General features: G+C 43.9%; 1 protein-coding gene across 1 annotated transcript; it reads left to right on the top strand.

Annotated features, from left to right (window-relative positions):
• Positions 1 to 1,358: 1,358 nt before the first annotated feature.
• Positions 1,359 to 19,886, top strand: LOC139835916 (uncharacterized). The gene is made up of 4 exons (XM_071825816.1): positions 1,359 to 1,521; positions 7,952 to 8,215; positions 8,294 to 8,633; positions 19,826 to 19,886. The coding sequence occupies exons 1-4, from the start codon at positions 1,359 to 1,361 to the stop codon at positions 19,884 to 19,886; spliced, it is 828 nt and encodes a 275-aa protein (XP_071681917.1).
• The last annotated feature ends 585 nt before the right edge of the window (positions 19,887 to 20,471 follow it).

Raw genomic sequence — 20,471 nt, 5'->3', positions numbered from 1 at the left:
ATAAACCTAGACCATAATTGTGAATCAAAACCATGGCCATTAAGTAAACATCATTAGAACCCTAGGATTGCACTCTCATGCTCAATTACTAAACATAAGAAACATCTAATGTTAAGTCCTATAGTTAAAACCCACAAATGGTGATCAACTATTTATCTTTGTAACCTAGATCAACCTTGAGGGAGACAATACCTACCTTAGGTACCTTCAAAGGTAATAATAGTGTTAGCTTTACAAGGGGGTTGTAATAGAAATCATAAAGCCCTAATAAATATGTGCTCACATAAAATCATATGCTAGTGACAAAATCCTCAAATAGAAACCAAGCCCGAATATCAATCTCTGAAATAAATTGAGTTCAAAGTATCAACTCTAATACTTCAAACAGATTGATACACCAGAAAAAACATAAAAATAAAATGAGGATATAAATTCATGCTCATTTGCTATTTTTGAATAAAACACAAGTATGTAATATAATGCTTTATAAAATACTTGTTTCCAATGGATTATGGGTGTAACAGTCATTGCACAACATCCAAATGGAATTAACATTATTGAAACACCTGCAAAAATAACAGAATTCAAATATGAATTCAAATGGGCAAATACAAAACAGAAAATAAGAAGAAAAAGAAAAACAGAAAATAAATAAGAGAAAAAAATGGAGAGAGGCTTACCTGTAGCAGAGCCCAGCAACGGAGCCCAACACCACAGCCCAGCCCGAGCCCAGCAGCAGCCCAATTACCGACCCACGTACCTCTTCGTCAAAAGAACGAAGGAGGGGTCGTCCTCATCTTCTTCCTCGCGTGGCAGACAGCAAGACGCCGTGCCTCCTTTCTCCTCAGCGCTGGCAGCTTCTCCTCGCCCGGCGTGGTGACGAGGCACCCTCCTGGCACCTTATAAAGCCCCACGACGAACCCTCGCCCCAGTTCTTTTCCCTCTGCTCCAGAATTTCTCCCCAGACGGAAACCCTAGCCACCGGTCGATTCTCACCGGCGACGAATGGAGCATTCCCAGGCCCCGCCGTGAGCACCACTGTGACCATCGTCCTCGACTTGGTCACCGTACGCCGGGAATCGAGCCAACACGCCTTCAATCGACCACGCCTGGCCATCTTCTCCGGCGCCGGTAATGGCTCAATCCGGCAATTTGGGCCAGCTCCGACCTCGCCGTCAAGCCATACGTGCTTCTGGTGAGCTCCTCAATCTCCCAGTGTGCTCGCTTTGCTCGATTATGATCCGTAGCCTCGCCGCACCGTGAGCCTGCGAGCACCGCCGTTTCACCTCGCCGCCGGCCACTCTCCGATGACCAATAATTAGCGGCGAGACCACCGTTAGGTTCCCCGAGTCACGCTGATGCGAATGAGCATGCGCGCCACACCGCGTAAGTCCTCTAGCATCGACATCGACCTCGACTGGCCGCCGGCCAGAGCTCCAGCGCCATGTCTGGATTTTGACTTCGGTCAAAATTACGTGGCAGCTGACGTGCGAGGACCCCACCGGTCGGTGGATCACGTGGGTAAACTATCTGGGTAGGTTTAGTTATTTCTCGTTTCAATTAAATCTCAAAATACTTGCAACTTCAAATAATTGTAGAAAATTCATAAAAAGTCGGAAAAATATAAATGTGATATTAAAATTCTTAGAAAAGAAAACTCTATCCAATAAAAATATAATATGAAATTTTTATTTTCAATAAAAATTTAATTATTTAACACTTGTTATTTAAACCTTTAAATTTAATTCCAAATTTAATTAAATTTCAATAATTAACAAAAACTTCTAAAATTAATAAAAACCAATAAGCAAATCAGGAAAATAATAAAACTAATTTCCTTTGCTTATAATTTATTAAATCCTTAATAGGAGGATTTAAATCCTAATTAATAATTACTTTAATTATTAATTCTTTAAAAATAATAAAAGGACAAATCCAATATTACTTTTATTTCAAACTCATTAATAACTTCAACTTTATAATGAAGTTATTAATCCAAGAATTATAGGGTAATTAGAAAACCCTAGTTCCATATGGTAGGAAAACAGGAATTCATCATTTCATGTGAAAACCCAAACCCTAATTCCACTAGAAACCTTAGCTCCAATATTTTATGTGTGAACCATAAATTATTTCCAAACCTAAACCTCAAGTAACTTGTGATCAGGTTACTTCATTAGTAGTCATAGATGCACAATTAGCAATTCAATGATTGTTCAAATCCACATAAAATATGGGAACCCTAACACTACTAATTAGTATCCCAGGTGTTCATCATCATCGAGACCTAAACAATCCAAGAGGGTCAACCAAGTGTAAACCCTAGATCCTATTACCAAAGCCATCATCCATATTCTTTCTTACTTAGCATCACACCAATGTGATGAACCTCGTGAGCAACTATGCCAAACCCCGAGCATTACCTAACCATATTCCACTAAACCCTACTAGTATTGGATATTTATCAACCATCCTATTTAGGAGCCAATTATTCTTTGCTTAATAGAACCAATAGTAAAACCTAAACCACCTCAACCCAAATTGATATACTTCTTATTACCTAAGAAGTATGTTCTTCAAAAGTTATTCTTTTGAAGAAAATAAAGGATCATCATCAACCCTGCTTATAAGGACCTATAAACCCTAGCCAGCTATCACTAGCAAAATAAACCAATCTTGATAGCACCCACGTGTAATTAATTGCTTAGGATGCCTAGGCATAACTCCACACAGTATTGACGAATCCCAACCTTGTTAGGATCCATCTAATACTTACTCCAGAAACTAAATGAAACCATAGTCAACCATAGAACCCCATCAACCTAATTATCATACTTGTTCTTTATTTAAGAACATGTTCTTCAAAAGTTATTCTTTTAAAGTATATGATAATTAATCATTAACCATGCCATATAGTACTAAAACTGACCACTGTTCTTTACTTGTTAACATTATGCCAATTATCATTCTTTGTGTGCTCAATTGATTATTATGCTTTATTATTTACTTGTTGATGATACCAAGTAATCACACCTGAATAAGAACCTTGTATGTGAATCACTCTAAAAGTGCAACACACCCTGAATCAATCATTACAACTCACTGATCCTAAATCATCGGGGTTAGGTCACGCTTAGAGCGATTGCATCTCATTCTTATGCATTATTGCATCCTTGCCAATATTTTAAACATCGTCCTTACCGGACGATGATGCTATTTCAGAATTTGGAGTTACTGCGTATCGAAGACCTTGCCTGCATAATCTTGCAGTCAAGAAAGGCAAGTTCATCACTTGCTCATGTCATTCGAGTATTTCTATCAAATTACTTGCAAAGTATTATGGTTATCACTACTGCATAAAAATCAAAACCACTACTTTCATAACTATGAATATGACTACGTGGTGGGCAATGGAACCATGGATTGTGTTGATATGGTGGAGGTTCCATTGCACGGGTTATATCCATCTAGGATTAAACAACAAATGTCGCCAGTGATTCTTGTGCCGTAATACCCGTGTTAACCATAAGATCTGGAGTGGGACGGAATAGTCAATTGTATTTCCACCTCTTGTACATCAACGGATGCGCTTACCGTAGCAGTTGTATCTTGCGGAGCAACTTGTGGGTGGGGAACCCATTCTAAGTCCCCACGGTTATGCTGTGCATACCGTAGCGGTTGCGGCTTGCGGAACAACTTGTGGGTGGGGAACCCATTCTAAGTCCCCACGGTAATGTGGTCTATGATGGGTTGCAGCTACCGGCGAAGGAGTTTGGTTCGATCCCAGACTGTCGTCGTGGCCGGGGTCCACCCTGAAATTACGGGAATAATGGGACCGGCGAGGACCCAGGGTCGGGGCATGCAACAAAGGGTGGGTGTGCGAGGTAGCGGAGGAATATGATTGACTATGACCTTATACCGGGCCTCACACCATAGGAAGTGTGGACAAGCCTGCAGCTTGGTTGGCACCAAGGTTAAGATCTCTTATGGGTAAAGCAACACACCTCTGCAGAGTGTAAAGAACCGTGACCTGTCACTCCCTGTTCCGGGATATGGAACTGCGAACGCGGCCGGAAAGGAGCTCCATGAAGTTCTAGTAAACCGGTGAAGGCTGACGGACATAGTTCTTCTGAATAAAAGCAACCTCTTGAAGAAATGATTATGAAAACCTGCATTGGTATTAGACTTTCTAGTCTAATGCCGTAGCTAGTGCATTAAACACCTCTTTCCTATAATGAACTTGTTGAGTACTGACAAGGTATCAACTTGTCAATGCCTATAGATTGTAGGCTAGGGTTTAGTTGGAAGTAGAGGGTAAGTAGATCTCGAAGGTTTCAGCCGAAAAGTACTCGACGATTATGAAAACTAGGGTTTGCAGATAATGATTCGATTGATTCTTCGTCCCTCGACTCCCCCTTTATATAGGAGGTGGAGCCGAGGGATTCGTGCTATACAAGTTTACAGAGTCCGGGACGGTTTCTAACTCATCCCGCCAGATTACAAATAACACTTCCTATTACAACTCTATCTTTTCCTTAAATACATCTTGGGCTCTCGAATCTTCTTATTCTTCGGGTAGTGGGCCTTCAGTAAACCCCGGGTACTATATTCGGCAGGCCCATTTGGGATGCCTATGTCAGTAGCCCCCGAGATTTTGCTTGAATCGTAGAGTCAGGGAAAATCTCCACTGTTTATTTTTACTCGAAAGCTTTAACTTTTTATATTTCTTCACATAAAATTCTATATTGTACAGGGATACTGGTAGTTGGGGCTAGTTCATCTGACGGATCAGGTACTAGTTAACTGCTCTAGTGGCAATCCGCAAAAACCTACTTCAAAATCACGTCCCCGGACATGATCTCGGGATACTGGTGTAAACGTCGACAGGTGCCGCTTAAGGTCTTACCATTCTGTCGAGTCCCAGTCAAATTTATCGGGTACCTAACGCGTCCGTTAGGATTTTTCTTCGTATCTATTGATACGGATAAAAGTAGCAGAGCGCAGTCTTTGGCGATGCCACGCCCAGCAGAACGGATCTGGGGTCTTACCTTCGCAAATTTGCGGCATTCAGAAATTGATCGCAACTTCGGCGTTCTGAGAATATATTGTCGAGTGCTTTTCCGGCTGTTGGAATGGCACATTTTATTGAGTCAAATATGACATATTGTTCTCCCGATGGGAGTATATGTAGAGTTAATTATAACTCGAAATATACTCTCTTGCTTTTCTATTTTTCCTTTGTTAATTTCATCGGGCACGCGAACAGCGTTCCCGATGGGAGTAGCCCCCGAGGCTACAACCAAGAACTTGTGCTTGGTTGTAGGCTCAACATTTTAGTCCACCTTGTCGCTATATTGTCATTATTTCCCAATATGATCTCTTTCTTCTTCTTCTTCTTCTTTTTTTTTTTTAATCCCTCGGGTGCGCGAACAGCGCTCCCGATGGGAGTAGCCCCCGAGGCTACAGCCAAGGACTTGTGCTTGGTTGTAGGCTCCCGCAATTTCTATATTGCCATACTCGAAATTTTACTTTCTGTCGAAGTAGCCCCCGAGCATTTGGGCAAAAACTTGTTTTTGATCAAAGGCTCCAGTATTGAATAATTCTTCCTGTCGCCAATCTTCTTTTATTTTTCTTGTCGACATGCTTCCCTTAATCAAATTTACTTCATCCTTCTCGAATAGTCGTGATTTTCCTGCCACGTGGGTCCATTGCTTCCACCTCGTTGACACGTCGTGCAAGTGGGGGACACACGTCCTCCGCTTTTTCTCGGCGCACGTACGGTAACGCCTATCTCAAGAAAAATACTTTTTTGCCCTTGTATCTAGAAGATCTATTCTCACCACACGATTTCTTCATCCAACGGCACACTACTTCACCCAATTCTTATATAAACCTTTCTTCAACCTCCGTTCATCCTCGCTTGCGCCGCTCATCTGTTCCTCTTCGCAAAACTTCCCTCGCGCCCAACTCTCTCTCGATCTTCCGCACGCTCATACATTGCTTTGCCCATTGCCGTTGATGCCACCGCGCGCGTCGACTCGCCACAGCACTCCGGAATCCAAGATGGCCGCCGAGGATCTTGAGTGGGAGAGATCCAAAATCTCCAACCAAGACACCAACATGCTGAAGAGGCTCGGCCTCATGAAGAAGGAGGACGCCATCCGCTTTCCCAGCGAAGAAAGCTACCCCAAGCCTCCAATGGAGTATCGGGTTAGTTTTGTTGATCACCTGATCCGCGGCCTTTCGACCCCCATCCATGATTTCCTCCGCGGCCTTCTTTTCGTTTATGGGATTCAACTGCACCAGTTGACCCCTAATTCCATCCTTCACATTTCTATTTTCATCACGCTCTGCGAATGCTTCCTCGGAATCCCTCCCAATTGGGCTCGTGGAAACGCATTTTCTCGCCTCCGCCGCAATGGCTCCCACAACGTCACTTATAACATAGGTGGCGTTGTTATCTGTGTTCGTACCGATGTCGACTATTTCGACGTCAAGTTTCTGATTCTGTCCAAGGATGGCGCAAAAAGTGGCTCTACATTCACGAAGAAAGCGCCAACTCCGTTGAACACAACATAATCCCTTTCGACGGAAGTGCCGTAATTCAGCGCCGCCGTTCTGGGATGCCGAAGCTTCCGAGGATGAGAAAAGGCGACAGAGGCACTCATGTCTCGCATTCGTCAGCTTCAAAACACTCGAAGCAAGGAGCTGTCTGGTGTTCAAATCACTGCCTACTTCCTTAGGATTAGAGTGCAGCCTCTTCAGGCTCGCAAAAATCCCCTTTGGACGTACTCTGGTAAAAATGACGCCAACAGAATCTCCGGTGATCTCTCCACCAAGGACTTGGAGAAGTTGGTTCGAAGACTTTCTCGCCTAGGCAAGGACCCAGTTCCTTCCTCTTGTCGCGTGGAACCGTACAGCTCCACCAATCCACTCCCCGAGGTATTTTGTCTTCCCGAGTTTTTATCCTGTTCCGCACTTTCTCTGCATCTCATTGTATTGTCATCTCTTTAATTTCCCTTTTGTCACTATTTTGTACAGAACCATCCTACTATGACTTCCCTTCCTCCTCTTCCTGAGGGTGGAGAAGTCGAAGAACAGGCCATCGTTGCCGAAGATACTCAAGGTTTTTCTGTTCCTGAAAGTGAAGTCGCGGGTTCTCACAAATCTGCGGCTTCTCGTGACAAAGAAATTGAGTCTGAAGCCAGTGAATCGATGCAATCCCTTCCTCCTGCTGTTTCTCCAAGGAACAAAAGGAAAAGGAATGATGCCGAGGATTCTGGCACCTCTAAGGCTGAAGAAGTTGTTCCTTCTCATCCGAAGGCAGCTTACGATCCTTATGTTGAATCCCTCGTCAGCTCGTAAGTCGTCTTTATTTCTCCCTATTTTTGTACTCGAAATATTTATCTTGTCTTGCTTTTTATGCTACCGATTTTTTGATCAACAGTGATGAGGAAGAAGAAGTACCAACTACTGACGTGGCTCCTCGGACAAGCACGTCACGTACTGTACTTGCCTCAGACACGCTAGTTGAAGGAGAAGAAACGTCGCCTCCTCAACAAAACGTCGTCACCACTACTCCACCATCAAGCCCCCTTGCTCCTTCACCAAAAAGGACAAGGGTGGAAAAGATTGTTGAACCTGCCCCTCAGTTGGGCAGTTCGTCGACTCTGCTCCTAGATGATGTAAGCTTGTCGACATCTATATGTTTTTTTTGTTTTTCCACACCTTTTCTCTTTTTCATGCCGATGTTTCTCTTGCTGTGTTCACGTTGAACAGCCTATGATCAAGGATCTTCTCCGCATCGGTTCCCAATTTATTGGGTACCGTGAATATGCTAATAGAGCCGAAGGTAACTACTTTTATACTTGCTGTTTTTCCTTGATTTTTTACTCCTGTTGCTTGTCGCGATTTTTGATCTTTCTTCTCTCTCTTTTCCGTATCTCGACAGAGAAACTTGCAGAGGCCAACGAACGCGCCGACGCACTTGCTCGAAAACTTGAGCAAAGTGAGGCGGCCCGCAAGAAAGCCGACCTCGCTGCTAGCAAAGCCAAGGCCGAAGCTGATGAAGCCAAGGCGAAAGCTGCTGGTGTCGAGGAATTGCAGAAAAAACTTGAGGATGCTACAGCTGCCTTAGATGAGCACAAAGCTGCGCAAGCTTCTCGTGAAGAAGGAATCCTCAAGCGCCTGAAAACTCAGAGTCGCCGCACTTTCAGTAAGTTTGCTGATCCCTTCTATTTTTATGAGAATCGTTGTTTCTTGTCTTTTCACTAATGCTTTGTTTCCTTGACAGCCCAAACAAACCAGGATTTTGATCTGACGAATCCTGTCAATGACCCTGTCCTTGACGCACTTTCCTATCTGGAGCTTCATGGGTCCGAGATTCGTGAAGGTGTGTCGAATGCTAGCGCCGTGTTGTCGGCATTGTTCCCCTACTTCTTCCCGAAGAAAGAGGAGCCTGCGACTTTCCTCAACCTTGCCAAGATGTTCAATACACCGGAAGACCTTGGACTGAAGATGCGCCAAGAAAATATGAAGGTTGCCGTTGAGAACACTGTCGCGTTGGTTGCTGACAGTCGACAGACTATTGACTGGATGAAAGTTGGCGACACCGAGCAAATAGAGCAGTCAAGGTGGAAGTCACTGATTAAGGCGGCCAAGCCCAACACAAAGAAGATCTTGGCCTATCTCGGGATTAAGCCATCGTCGACTCCTAGCTCGTCAAGGCCGGAGGTCTAGTTGCATGCCTCTGTTTTTCTTTGTTTCTTTTGCTCTTGTCGCCAAAGTAGTCATTTGGCGACACGTATTTCCTTAGCTCCACTGTAATGCCCTTGTAATTATTCCAAGAAATTAATGAAAAACTCTATCTTTGCTTGTTGTTTGATGTTGTCTTGTTTAAATTTCAGTTGATATTTGATAACTATACTCCATCTTCCGCTCCTTCCAATGTTTCGCCTTCTTCTTCTCGCGCGAAGGGAGCTTTTGCTGATACTGCTCCTGTCGACGATACCTTGTCGCAAGAACTGGATGAACTTCGGCAGCAACTTCAGTATGCGAAGAAGCAAACACTTGTGATGATGGAGCAATCTCGTAAGTCATCTGAAGCCGAAAAAGTTGCTCTTCATCAAGCTCACGAGGCCGTGGCTGCTAAGGAAATTGCTGCTTCCGAGGCTGAAAAGGCGACTACTCGAGAAAATTTCATGCTCGAATTAATGAATGAAGCCAGTGCAGATATGTCGGGTATGCCTGTTTCATCCGCTGATATCTTTCATCTTCCTGCTATTGTTTCTTAAAGGTTTCCACTTCTTTGTTTTGATAGGTGCCTTTACTGATGCTGCTGCCGAGGAAGAGAGGGTAAACGCTAGGACAAACCTCCTTGTTAATCTTTCCCTGGACCATGGTTCTTTGTTTTGGGCTACCCCAGAGAGGACCCGCCAAATTGTCAGATTTCAAGATCGCACCTCTCAAACTCGCGATTTCCTTGACTTTTGTACCAAGACCTTGTCCATGGTTTACAACTCCATGTTTCCTCGGAACGTCCAACCAAAAACTCTTCCTGAATTGATGGAAAGGTTCAAGGATGCTCGCAGTATCCACGATTTTGTCAAAGCTCAACTGGTAGCTGGCGCCAGATTTGCTCTTATTATGCTCCAGATCTGCCACTCGAATCTTGACCTTACCGAGGTTGTCGCGAAAGTTCATCAAAAGGTAAAACGTCGAAGAGTTGGTGTTGACAGGATTAACACGAAGGTTACGCCTATAGCCGAAGAAATGATTGAAGACCTTCTTCGGATGGACGCCGACTTTTTTGCCGATGGCCATTATGCCGATTTTCTTGGTGCTGCTCCTGAAGAAAACAGAGTTACTCTTGATGACATATTGAATCAAGACTAGTTGTTTTCCTCTTGTAGATATTTCTTCTTTGTAACCCAGGACTATGATTATATTGTAAAGCAATCATTATATTTCTCTGTTTGTCTAGCCCCCGAGTGTTTCGGTGACTCTTTACTGTATTTGTATATTTGCGAGGTTTTGGACCAAGGCATTTATATATTTATGGCGAGTATGAGCCCCCGAGCTTTTTATTGAGTACTATTTTTGTATTTTTATTGACTCACGAGGTATTTGAATACCAAGGCAAGGCTTTTCTTTTGTCGATGAACTATATTGAAATTCGTCGGAGCAAAGACTTTGATCATGTCGCTAAAGAAGAAAAGTTATATTGTCACTATCTTTATTATATTGCAGCACCGCGAGCCCGCCTCATTAAAAACCTTCTCCGGCCCCACTCGGTGCCCCGAAAAAGGAAAAGAGTGCGTCTGAAAACTCGCGGGCGTTTCAGTACATTGAAGTTTTACAAGGACTATATTTCGACTCTAGGCGTAGAACCGCCTAAGTTGCGCCACGTTCCAGGGGTTTGTCTCCTCCACCCCTGTCTTCTTGTCCTTTATCCTGTATGCTCCTCCTCCGATTACTTCCGTGACAATGTAAGGGCCAAGCCATGGTGACTCGAGTTTTTCATGACTTTTTTGCGTGAGCCGAAGAACTAGGTCTCCCACCTGAAAAGATCTTGGCCGCAATCGTCGACTATGGTAATTTTTCAAGTCCTGCTGATATTTGGTTACCCGAGATAATACTTCATCTCGAGCTTCATCAAGTGTGTCAGCGTCGTCTTCTAGCGCTCTTCTCGACGTTTCTTCATCATATTCGGCGACACGTGGAGAGTTGTGCTCTATCTCGATTGGTAGTACTGCCTCTGCTCCATGAACCAGGAAAAACGGAGTTTCCTGCGTTGCTGTGTTTGGTGTTGTTCGGATGCTCCACAACACGCTTGGTAGTTCTTCTGGCCAGGTATGTCGAGCTTTTTCCAGTGGTCCTAATAAGCGCTTCTTGATGCCATTGCAGATGATGCCATTGGCTTTCTCGACTTGCCCATTGGTTTGAGGATGTGCAACTGACGCAAAGTTCAGCTTGATACCCACCTCTTCGCAATAATCTTTGAATTCATGGGATGTGAAGTTACTGCCGTTGTCTGTGACGATGCTGTGGGGCACTCCAAATCTGAAGACGAGGCCTTTTACGAATTTTACTGCGGATGCTCCGTCTGGTGAATTTATCGGCTTCGCTTCTATCCACTTTGTAAATTTGTCGACAGCTACTAACATGTACTCCTTTCCTCCTGGCCAAGATTTGTGTAACTTGCCCACCATATCAAGTCCCCATTGAGCAAAGGGCCATGACAATGGTATTGGTGCTAGCTCTGCTGCTGGAGAGTGGGGTTTTGCGGCAAACCTTTGACACGCATCGCAAGTTCTTACTATGTCCTTGGCGTCCTCGATTGCTGTCAACCAGTAGAATCCTGCCCGAAAAACCTTGGCTGCGATAGCTCGACTACTTGCGTGGTGGCCACATATTCCTTCGTGTACATCCTTCAGAATTATTCTTCCTTCTTCGGGTGTGACGCACCTTTGCAAGACGCCCGAAATACTTCGCTTATACAATTCTCCCTTGACCACCGTGAAAGCTTTGGAGCGTCGAATTACTCGCCTTGCCTCAACTGGATCGTCGGGTATTTCTTTCCTGAGGATGTATGATATGTACGGTTGCATCCACGGTATCTGTATCATCATGACCAGGTCCTGATCTTCTTCTTCGTCCTCTTGCTTTTCCTTGGTAGCCCCCGAGGGTTTCTTCTCCTTCTTTTTTGATTTTGTCGACTTAGTGGATCTCTCTGTTATCTCTTCCCAGAATACACCTGGTGGCACTGCAAGGCATTGCGATCCGATGTTTGCAAGAACGTCGGCTTCGTCGTTGCTCAATCTACTAATATGATTTACTTCGCATCCATCGAACAACTTCTCGAGCTCGTTGTACACCTCCTTATATGCCATCATGCTATCATTGACTGCGTCACACTGGTTCATAACTTGCTGTGCCACCAACTGTGAGTCGCCAAAGATTTTTAGTCGAGTTGCACCGCAGGCTTTCGCCATCTTCATCCCGTGTATGAGAGCCTCATATTCTGCTTCATTGTTAGATGCGTTAGGGAACGTCATCCGAAGGATGTACTTCAACTTGTCGCCTTCAGGTGATATGAGTACTACTCCTGCGCCAGCCCCTTCTAGTCTCTTGGACCCATCAAAGTTCATGGTCCAGGTTCTCGATAAGTCTGGGGGTCCTGTGTTTTGCAACTCCATCCACTCTGCGATGAAGTCCGGCAGAACTTGCGACTTGATTGCTTTTCTTTTTTCATACGTGATGTCCCGAGGGGAAAGTTCTATTCCCCAAAGGGAGACACGACCCGTAGCTTCTGGGTTGTTCAATATATTTGACAAAGGAGCTTCATTGACCACTACGATCGGATGTGCCGAAAAATAGTGGCGCAATTTTCGTCTTTGTCGTGAACACTCCATATGCTATCTTTTGGTGCGAGGATACCTTTGTTTTGAGGGCGATAAAACTTCGCTAACGAAGTATCTTGGCCTCTCGCACGCCGTGGAGTTTTCCTTCTTCTTCCCTTTCGACAACTAACACCGTGCTCACCACTTGGGGTGTGGCTGCGATATACAGCAGGAGAGGTTCCCTTTCTTTTGGTGCCACCAAAATTGGTGGTGTCGAAATTGTGCGCTTCAAATCCTCGAAAGCTCTGTCGGCTTCTTCGTTCCACTGGAATTTGTCTCCCTGTTTTATCAAAGCGTAGAACGGCAACGCTTTTTCTCCCAACCTCGCGACGAATCTGCTCAAAGCTGCGACTCGCCCAGTTAGCTGTTGTATTTCTTTCAACTTTGTTGGCTTCCTCATTGTTACGATAGCTTGTATTTTATCGGGGTTTGCTTCAATCCCTCTTGCTGAAACTAGGAACCCCAGAAGTTCTCCTCGGGACGCCGAAAGAACACTTCGTCGGGTTCAGTTTGAGGCAAAACTTATCAAGGTTGTCGAAGGTTTCCTTGAGATCCTCGATCAGCGTTGCCCCCTTTTTTGATGTTATGACGACATCATCAATGTATACTTGCACGTTCTTCCCAATCTGTGTCGCCAAACACTTCTGCATCATCCTCTGATATGTTGCTCCCGCATTTTTTAGACCAAAGGGCATTGTTCTGTAGCAAAACACGCCGTAAGGTGTAATAAACGCGGTCTTTACTTCATCTTCTTCTTTCAATCTGATCTGGTTATAACCAGAATATGCATCCAGGAAGGAAAGATGTTCACATCCAGCCGTGGAGTCGATAATTTGATCGATCCTCGGGAGGGGAAAGTGATCCTTTGGACAATGTTTATTGAGACACGTAAAGTCGACGCACATGCGAAGGACCTTAGTATTTTTCTTCGGCACCAACACAGGATTTGCTACCCATGTGGCTTCTGTGAATATCTCTTTGATAAAACCAGCTTCTTGTAGTCGATTGATTTCTGACAGCATGGCTTTGCGGTTTGGTTCCGAAAAACGCCGCAAAGGTTGTTTGATTGGTCTCGCTAGTGGATCCAAGTTTAGGTGGTGCTCGGCAAGTTCCCTGGGTACTCCTGGCATGTCAGCTGGACACCATGCGAAGATTTTCCAGTGCTCACGGAGGAACTCGACGAGCGCGCTTTCCTATGCGATATCCATGTCGTTTGCGATAGATGTCGTCTTTTTTGGGTCTGTCGGGTGAATCTGCACCTCTTTTGAATTTTTCTCGGTACTGAAAGTTGATTCTTTGTTTGGCCTTCCAACGTCTGGCAGTACGTCGTAATCAGTCATGCTTTTTGACGCCAAGTACTCAGCTTGCATCCCGAAAGTTTCTGATAACCGGTGGAAATCCTTGTCGCACTTATCGGCTAAGGCAAAGCTTCCTTTGACTGTGATTGGTCCCTTTGGTCCAGGCATCCTCCACAACAAGTATGTATAATGTGGCACCGCCATAAATCTAGCATATGCTGGTCGTCCCAACAAAGCGTGATATTGCGACGGAAAATCCACGACTTCAAACTCGAGCCTCTCGATTCTATAATTTTCTCGGGTCCCAAACTGAACGTCGAGATTGATCTTTCCCAATGGATAACTTGGTTTCTCCGGTGTGATGCCGTGGAACCTTGTGTCTGTTGGTTTCAAGTTTGCTAAGGATATGTTCATCTTCCTCAATGTATCTACATACATAAGGTTCAAGCTGCTGCCGCCGTCTATGAACACTCGAGAGACATCAAATCCCGTGATAACTGCTGGTAAAATAAGTGCTGACTGCCCTGGTCGAGGAACTTGCTGCGGATGATCTGCTATTGTGAAGCCGATATCTTGTCCTGACCAATTAAGGTACTCAACTGTTGGTGGAGGCATTTTCTCTGCCATAAACACCTGTCGTGAAATTACTTTCTGAGCTCTATTGGACGGCCTTCCCTTCTGAATCATCGACCTTTGCTCCATTGGAGTTAGGATCAACATAAGGTGGTGGTGCAGGTGCTGCCGCTATTCTGAGCTGATGCCGATTGTCGTCTGTAATCGCGGGAGGAGGCGGCAAGTGAATCTCGCTTCTGGGTTCTCGAGGATTTCTCTGTGCTGCCCGCGCATTAGCGTTCTCTGCATACCGCAACATTGCTTGAAAATTTCGACAGTCTTTCTGCAAGTGCCCTGACTGTCTTTTGCCGTTGCTGTCGAGGAAAAAGTGCATCTGGCACGGTCCGTTCATCATCTCTTCAGGGGACACGAAAGGTCTTGGGAACCTAGGCCCGCTATTTTGCCTGTTGCGTGAATCATCCCTGTTATCACCTCGCTGTTCACTGCTTCTCTGGTAATCATCTCTGTTGCTTCCTGCTGTATTTGTCCGAAAACCTGCCGAAATTTGTCCTGGAGCGTCGTAGTTAGGGTCGTGCCTAGGAAATCTTCGCCTCGGTTGATAGTTTCGCCCGCGGTCCTCCTCTCGGCGACTGTGTCGTTTGTTGTGGACAGCGTCTTCTCCATCTGCCCATTTATTTGCTATCTCCATTAACGCGGATACTGTCTTTGGATTGGTCCTTCCCAAGTCCTCGACAAAATCTCCACGCCTGACTCCTGCGACAAACGCATCTATTGCTCTCTCGTCAGATATATTTTCTGCCGAGTTTTTGATGATATTCCACCTCTGGATGTACTTTCTCATTGGCTCATCTGGCTTTTGTCGACACGCTCTCAACTCCTCTAACGACGCGGGTTTTTTGCACGTGGATCTGAAGTTCTTGACGAACACGTCCTCGAAACTTTCCCAGCTGTCGATGGATCCTGGAGCGAGTTTCTTTATCCACGATCGTGCGGCTCCACTCAAGTGCACCTGGATGCTTTGCATGGCTGTTGCCCTAGTTCCTCCTGTCAGCTTCACCGTCTCCAGATAGTCGACTAGCCAATCCTCTGGATCTTGAAGGCCGTCGAACTTCTTGAAATTATCGGGTAACTTGAATCCTGAGGGGACTCGAGTTTTTCGGACTCTCCTCGTGAAGCATGGTAAGCCGCACATATCTTCGTCGTTAAGTTCTGGGGATTGCCGATGATCCCTTCTGCTCTGCCGCGCTCTGTCGACTCTTGCTTGTGCTGCTGTGTCTCTTGCTCCACTTGGCCCTTCAGGTGCTGCCGCTGTTGCTGCTGCGGGTCGTGGACTATTTTGCCTTGCCGCTCCTTCGGGAGGCGTTGATACAAACGCTGTCCCCATAGCTCCAACTCCTGCTACCGCCATATTTATACAGTGTTTCCCTTGGATCACCTGGAGGTGGTTTAGATGCAAGGATAAAAGCATGTGTCGCCATATACCCAGCCTCTGGTGTCTTAGGGATGATGTTTCCTCTTGTATCTATCGACATAAAGGACATGTCGAGGTTTTGGACCAAGTGTTCTCTTTCTGCTTCGGGTATGTGTTGCAGCCTTGATCTTGCTCTGTTCCGCGCCTCCCGATGGCTATCACCCGTAGTTCTAGATTGTCGACTTAGATCTGCCCTTCTCCTGCTGGATGCGAAGGCTGCCTCCTTTCTTACGTTCAACTCACCGTCTGTTTTTCCAATTCCCTGGCGGCTCGTGCGAGCCTATATTGATATGCTTGCAATTCTTCTGGTGTGGCTGTGGTAGCCATTGGTTCTGTGCCGTTCATAGCTCTCGCAGCTCTGTCCCACGCTGCTTGTGAAAGTTGAACTCTATCTCGCGGCTCTGGCCCGACGTATTTGTTGCCCAGGCCTTGTCGCAGATTGGAGGGATCGACGTATGGATTTCCCAGACTGTCGAAAGCCTCAGATGTCTCCTCTTGATCTTCAATGGCGCAAATCTGATGATACTTTGTACTCAGATCTACGTTGGGTTTGGTGACATCATCGTTGAGATTGATGAAGACCTTGCCCACTGTCAGAGATTTGTCGATGAAGTCGTAACTGTCGACATCGCTTGAGCCATCGCTTATATATGAGTCCGCAGATGACTCAAACGACATGTCGTTGAAGATCTTGGCGAGTTTCTCTCTTGCTCTGGTGCTGACGTAGCGTGTCGCCGAGGTTTCTTCTTCTCCTGACTCGATTGACGATGCATAGTTTGAAAAATCGGAATCGACCACCGACGATCCCGACGAAATCGGAATCTCGACACGATACGATCCTTCCTTCTCGACGCGAAAGTGAAACCTTCCGAACGTCATCTCCATGGGCTCCGCCAGATACGCATATGCATCCAAACGGGAGGGTGGGTGAGGAACAAAATCGACAAGACCAGCAGCGATCTGTTTACCTCGATCCATTGTGTTGCTTGCGGTTGACGATGTCGAAGATCTTGAGCGTGCCATCGAGATCAGCTCCTTACGCCTCTAATTCCCACAGACGGCGCCAATTGACAAGGTATCAACTTGTCAATGCCTATGGATTGTAGGCTAGGGTTTAGTTGGAAGTAGAGGGTAAGTAGATCTCGAAGGTTTCAGCCGAAAAGTACTCGACGATTATGAAAACTAGGGTTTGCAGATAATGATTCGATTGATTCTTCGTCCCTCGACTCCCCCTTTATATAGGAGGTGGAGCCGAGGGATTCGTGCTATACAAGTTTACAGAGTCCGGGACGGTTTCTAACTCATCCCGCCAGATTACAAATAACACTTCCTATTACAACTCTATCTTTTCCTTAAATACATCTTGGGCTCTCGAATCTTCTTATTCTTCGGGTAGTGGGCCTTCAGTAAACCCCGGGTACTATATTCGGCAGGCCCATTTGGGATGCCTATGTCAAGTACGCTCGTACTCATCCCACTCTTAAATCCCCTGCTTAGGTATGGAGGCATCGAAGGAGGATCTACAGTGCAACTCGAAGGCTGAGGAGTCAACAACTACTTCAAGAGACAGGACCCTGTCAGAGGAGTCAGATACCACATCCAACAAGGAGAAAACCTAGATTAGCAATAGAAAGGAACTTTCTTCCTAAACCTAGCTCCTATTTAGCTAGAATCTATGCTTAGCCTCTATAGCTAGTTAAATACTCTACAAATAGAGTTCGTGATAAGACTAGACTACGAGTCGTTCTTCTGGAGTTATTTGCAGTTTTACCTCATTGTAAAGTAGGAGGCTGTGATGATCTTATGTAACAGAGTCAGTGTTGTAATTCTATAGACATGCCTTGGACCCGCATATGTTTCTGTTGTACCACTCTGAGCGATATAATACTAGTGGAACGGTGTTTCATTGGTGTTATATCAGACTTGCATACTACACCATGCAGTGGTATGCCGGGTCACCACAGTTGGTATCAGAGCAAATGCTTTGACCTTAGGATTAAAACCCTTTAAAGGAGACCTATAGGATTGGTAGTGTCTATAGGAAGTTGTCTTAGTTAAACCAAATAGTTCTTATGACTTGAGATGGATATTCACTTGAGAATAATCCTGACACACTTGAGTCAACAGTTCTTACCTATCTTTACTAAGTAAAGTTAGCTAATCCTAAATATGTAGTATACCATTAAGTCCTTAGAACAATAGATGAGTAGACCCCAGTTGGTATACAATACATGGTAGTCCAAAGAGAGGATACAACCATAAGGAAGATATCCTATTGGAAGATGTATACCAACACATGTTATGGTCAAGTAAGATATATCCAGACCTGTAAGTGGAGTAATATCAAAAGATGAAGGTAATTAAGATATCCTAATAGAAGATGTAGACCAAGATAAGTAATGAGTAAGTAAAATTATCTAGACATGTGAAACAATTGATAGTAACTGATAACTATGAGTTATATGAGGTAGTATAGACCATGATGAGTCAATCATGAGAGGTAAGGAAGAGAAATAGGAATAAAATATGTCTACTTACATGGTAGAATTGTTAATCATAGATGATTCACTTGAGAGTCATTATGTGATGGACTAAAATAGCATAAATAATTAAAATGTGTACAATAAGAAGCCAGTGGTTCAACAATAGTGCAAGAACTGTGTACCAAAAATATGGAAGTGTGCCAAGCACATCATGACCATATGCTTATAATAGAAACACTTGGAAGTATAGGAGTTATATCTTAATAGATATGTATTCAGAGTAACCATATTAGAACTAGAGGTATCATACCAAATAGTCCTCAATAGCACTTATATATGGAATAATACTAAGTTAAGTAGTACTTCCAAAGAAAATTAGGTTAACCTTAATCATTCCAAACCACTTTGTTTCAAGTTTATCACATTGCAAATGTGCAATTATGGTAAATGTTGAGATAAATAGTAGAAATCCCCATATTCGTGCTAAGTATCACGATATAAACCTGTATTATGTGGTGTTATATACTACACATCAGAGCCTGATGTTTAGAGATGTTTTACTCAACTATTATTCGGGCTTATGATGATGTGTATTATAAGCACAAAGCTGAATCTTCTTGGATTTTATTGGAATTTTCATTGTTTGACTAGATCCATACATGAAGTTTGACTTTGATATGCAAGTGCATGTTGCAATATCAAGCCTTACTTGATGCTATAGATCTAGAGGGTAATAGTATTCGTGTGAGGAAGCGACGAATTCTGGAAGATTCCGAAGACAAGATGAAGGTTCATCAGAGAAAGGAAGTAAAGTTGTGGGAAGTAACCACAATACTCTGAAGGAAGTACCAATCAAAACTCATGCTTTACCTCAACAAAGGAGTACTTTAGTACATGAGAAGCATGAAGGTAAGAAATCTGGTGATTATGGAGAAGCTCAAGCAGATCCATAGTCAATATTGAAGGGGAATGCATGGGAAATCACTTAGGATACTATATTCATAGTATTAGCTAGTGCTTTTCTTGCAACAATAAACCCTCGAAAAAGGAAGATGACTTATGAAACCATAGAAGATATAAGAAGACCACAGTTAGTATCTGAAGACCACAGTTGGTATAGGATCAATACTGCGAGATAAAGTAGAGAATGTCTCGTCCAGTTGATCAGAACTTATAATAGAATCCATTTTTTTGGATATCAAATAGCCACAGTTGGTATCAAGTAGTCCGCAATTGGATTATTCGTACCAAGAAGTTGTGAACAAATACAATCTGGTCAGCCAAATAATTAAGACTATAATCATTTAGTCGAAGGATTCACATTGGATGTCCACAATTGAGTGGATACACCACAAGGATTCTTCACGAGACCTTAGAAGAATATAAACCATAAGCTACACCTAGACTAATATTCTAACCATCAATCCAATAGTTGGAAGAAAAGGAGTTGAAGATTATAAGAAAACTCTAAGGGGTAGAGTAAATATTGAATTGGAGGTACAATGACTCAATACTTTGAGTAAGATAGATGAAGAAGGTCTGAACTAAGAGGAAGTCCAATCTTATTTTCATAAGATTGTTGAACACTACTTTCAGAAGGATGTCAGACCAGAAGCCGAGGAATATACCTCGAGGAATTAAGAAGTGGACTATAACTTGAGAAAGTGAGTAATATTTATTCAGAAGTATGAGAACTCAAGTAAGTTAAGCTTAATGAAGTTGGACGAAGGAAATACCGTAGACCAATAAAGCCCAAGATAGCCAAAGAATGAAGACAATTGAACATACCAATATCAAAGACTAATAGAATGATTCCTTTCATGGAACCTAAATAAACCAAAATAGTTATAGGTATCAACTATAAACCATGATTGGATGGACTAAATGAGTCTAATCCATTCTTAGGAAAATAAACCATCATGACCATTTCCATGGTTAGTACCTTACTTAGTACCATTATTGCAGTTTTGGTAGTAAGGGAAAACAAAAACCTATTTACCAATTAGGAGTATACTATCAAATTAGTCTGTAGTTAAGACTAGCAGCACCAGAAGAAGTCCTATCATTGATTCTTCAATGAGAAAGGAAACAAGCATATGGAGTTGGAAGAAATCAATGAATCAAAGTAAGAACCATGGTTCAGAGACAAACCCTAATGGATTCCAGGAAGAATCTGGACAAGGGATATATTCAATTATATCTAGTGAGATCAATATGGAGTTCGAGAAAAGTCGTAGTCTGCACA

This window comes from Lolium perenne, chromosome 2 (genome assembly GCF_019359855.2).
Source record: "Lolium perenne isolate Kyuss_39 chromosome 2, Kyuss_2.0, whole genome shotgun sequence".
NCBI lineage: Eukaryota > Viridiplantae > Streptophyta > Magnoliopsida > Poales > Poaceae > Lolium > Lolium perenne.
This window is presented reverse-complemented; position numbering and strand designations above follow the sequence as displayed.

What these genes read in the sequence shown, in the direction of transcription:
- LOC139835916 (XM_071825816.1), top strand. Translation starts at nt 1,359, where the DNA reads ATGCGAATGAGCATGCGCGCCACACCGCGTAAGTCCTCTAGCATCGAC. An exon ending in CCGGTCGGTGGATCACGTGG is followed by an intron (nt 1,522 to 7,951) that starts GTAAACTATCTG and finishes GTATCTCGACAG; the next exon opens with AGAAACTTGCAGAGGCCAAC. An exon ending in GAGCAAATAGAGCAGTCAAG is followed by an intron (nt 8,634 to 19,825) that starts GTGGAAGTCACT and finishes TACTTTCAGAAG; the next exon opens with GATGTCAGACCAGAAGCCGA.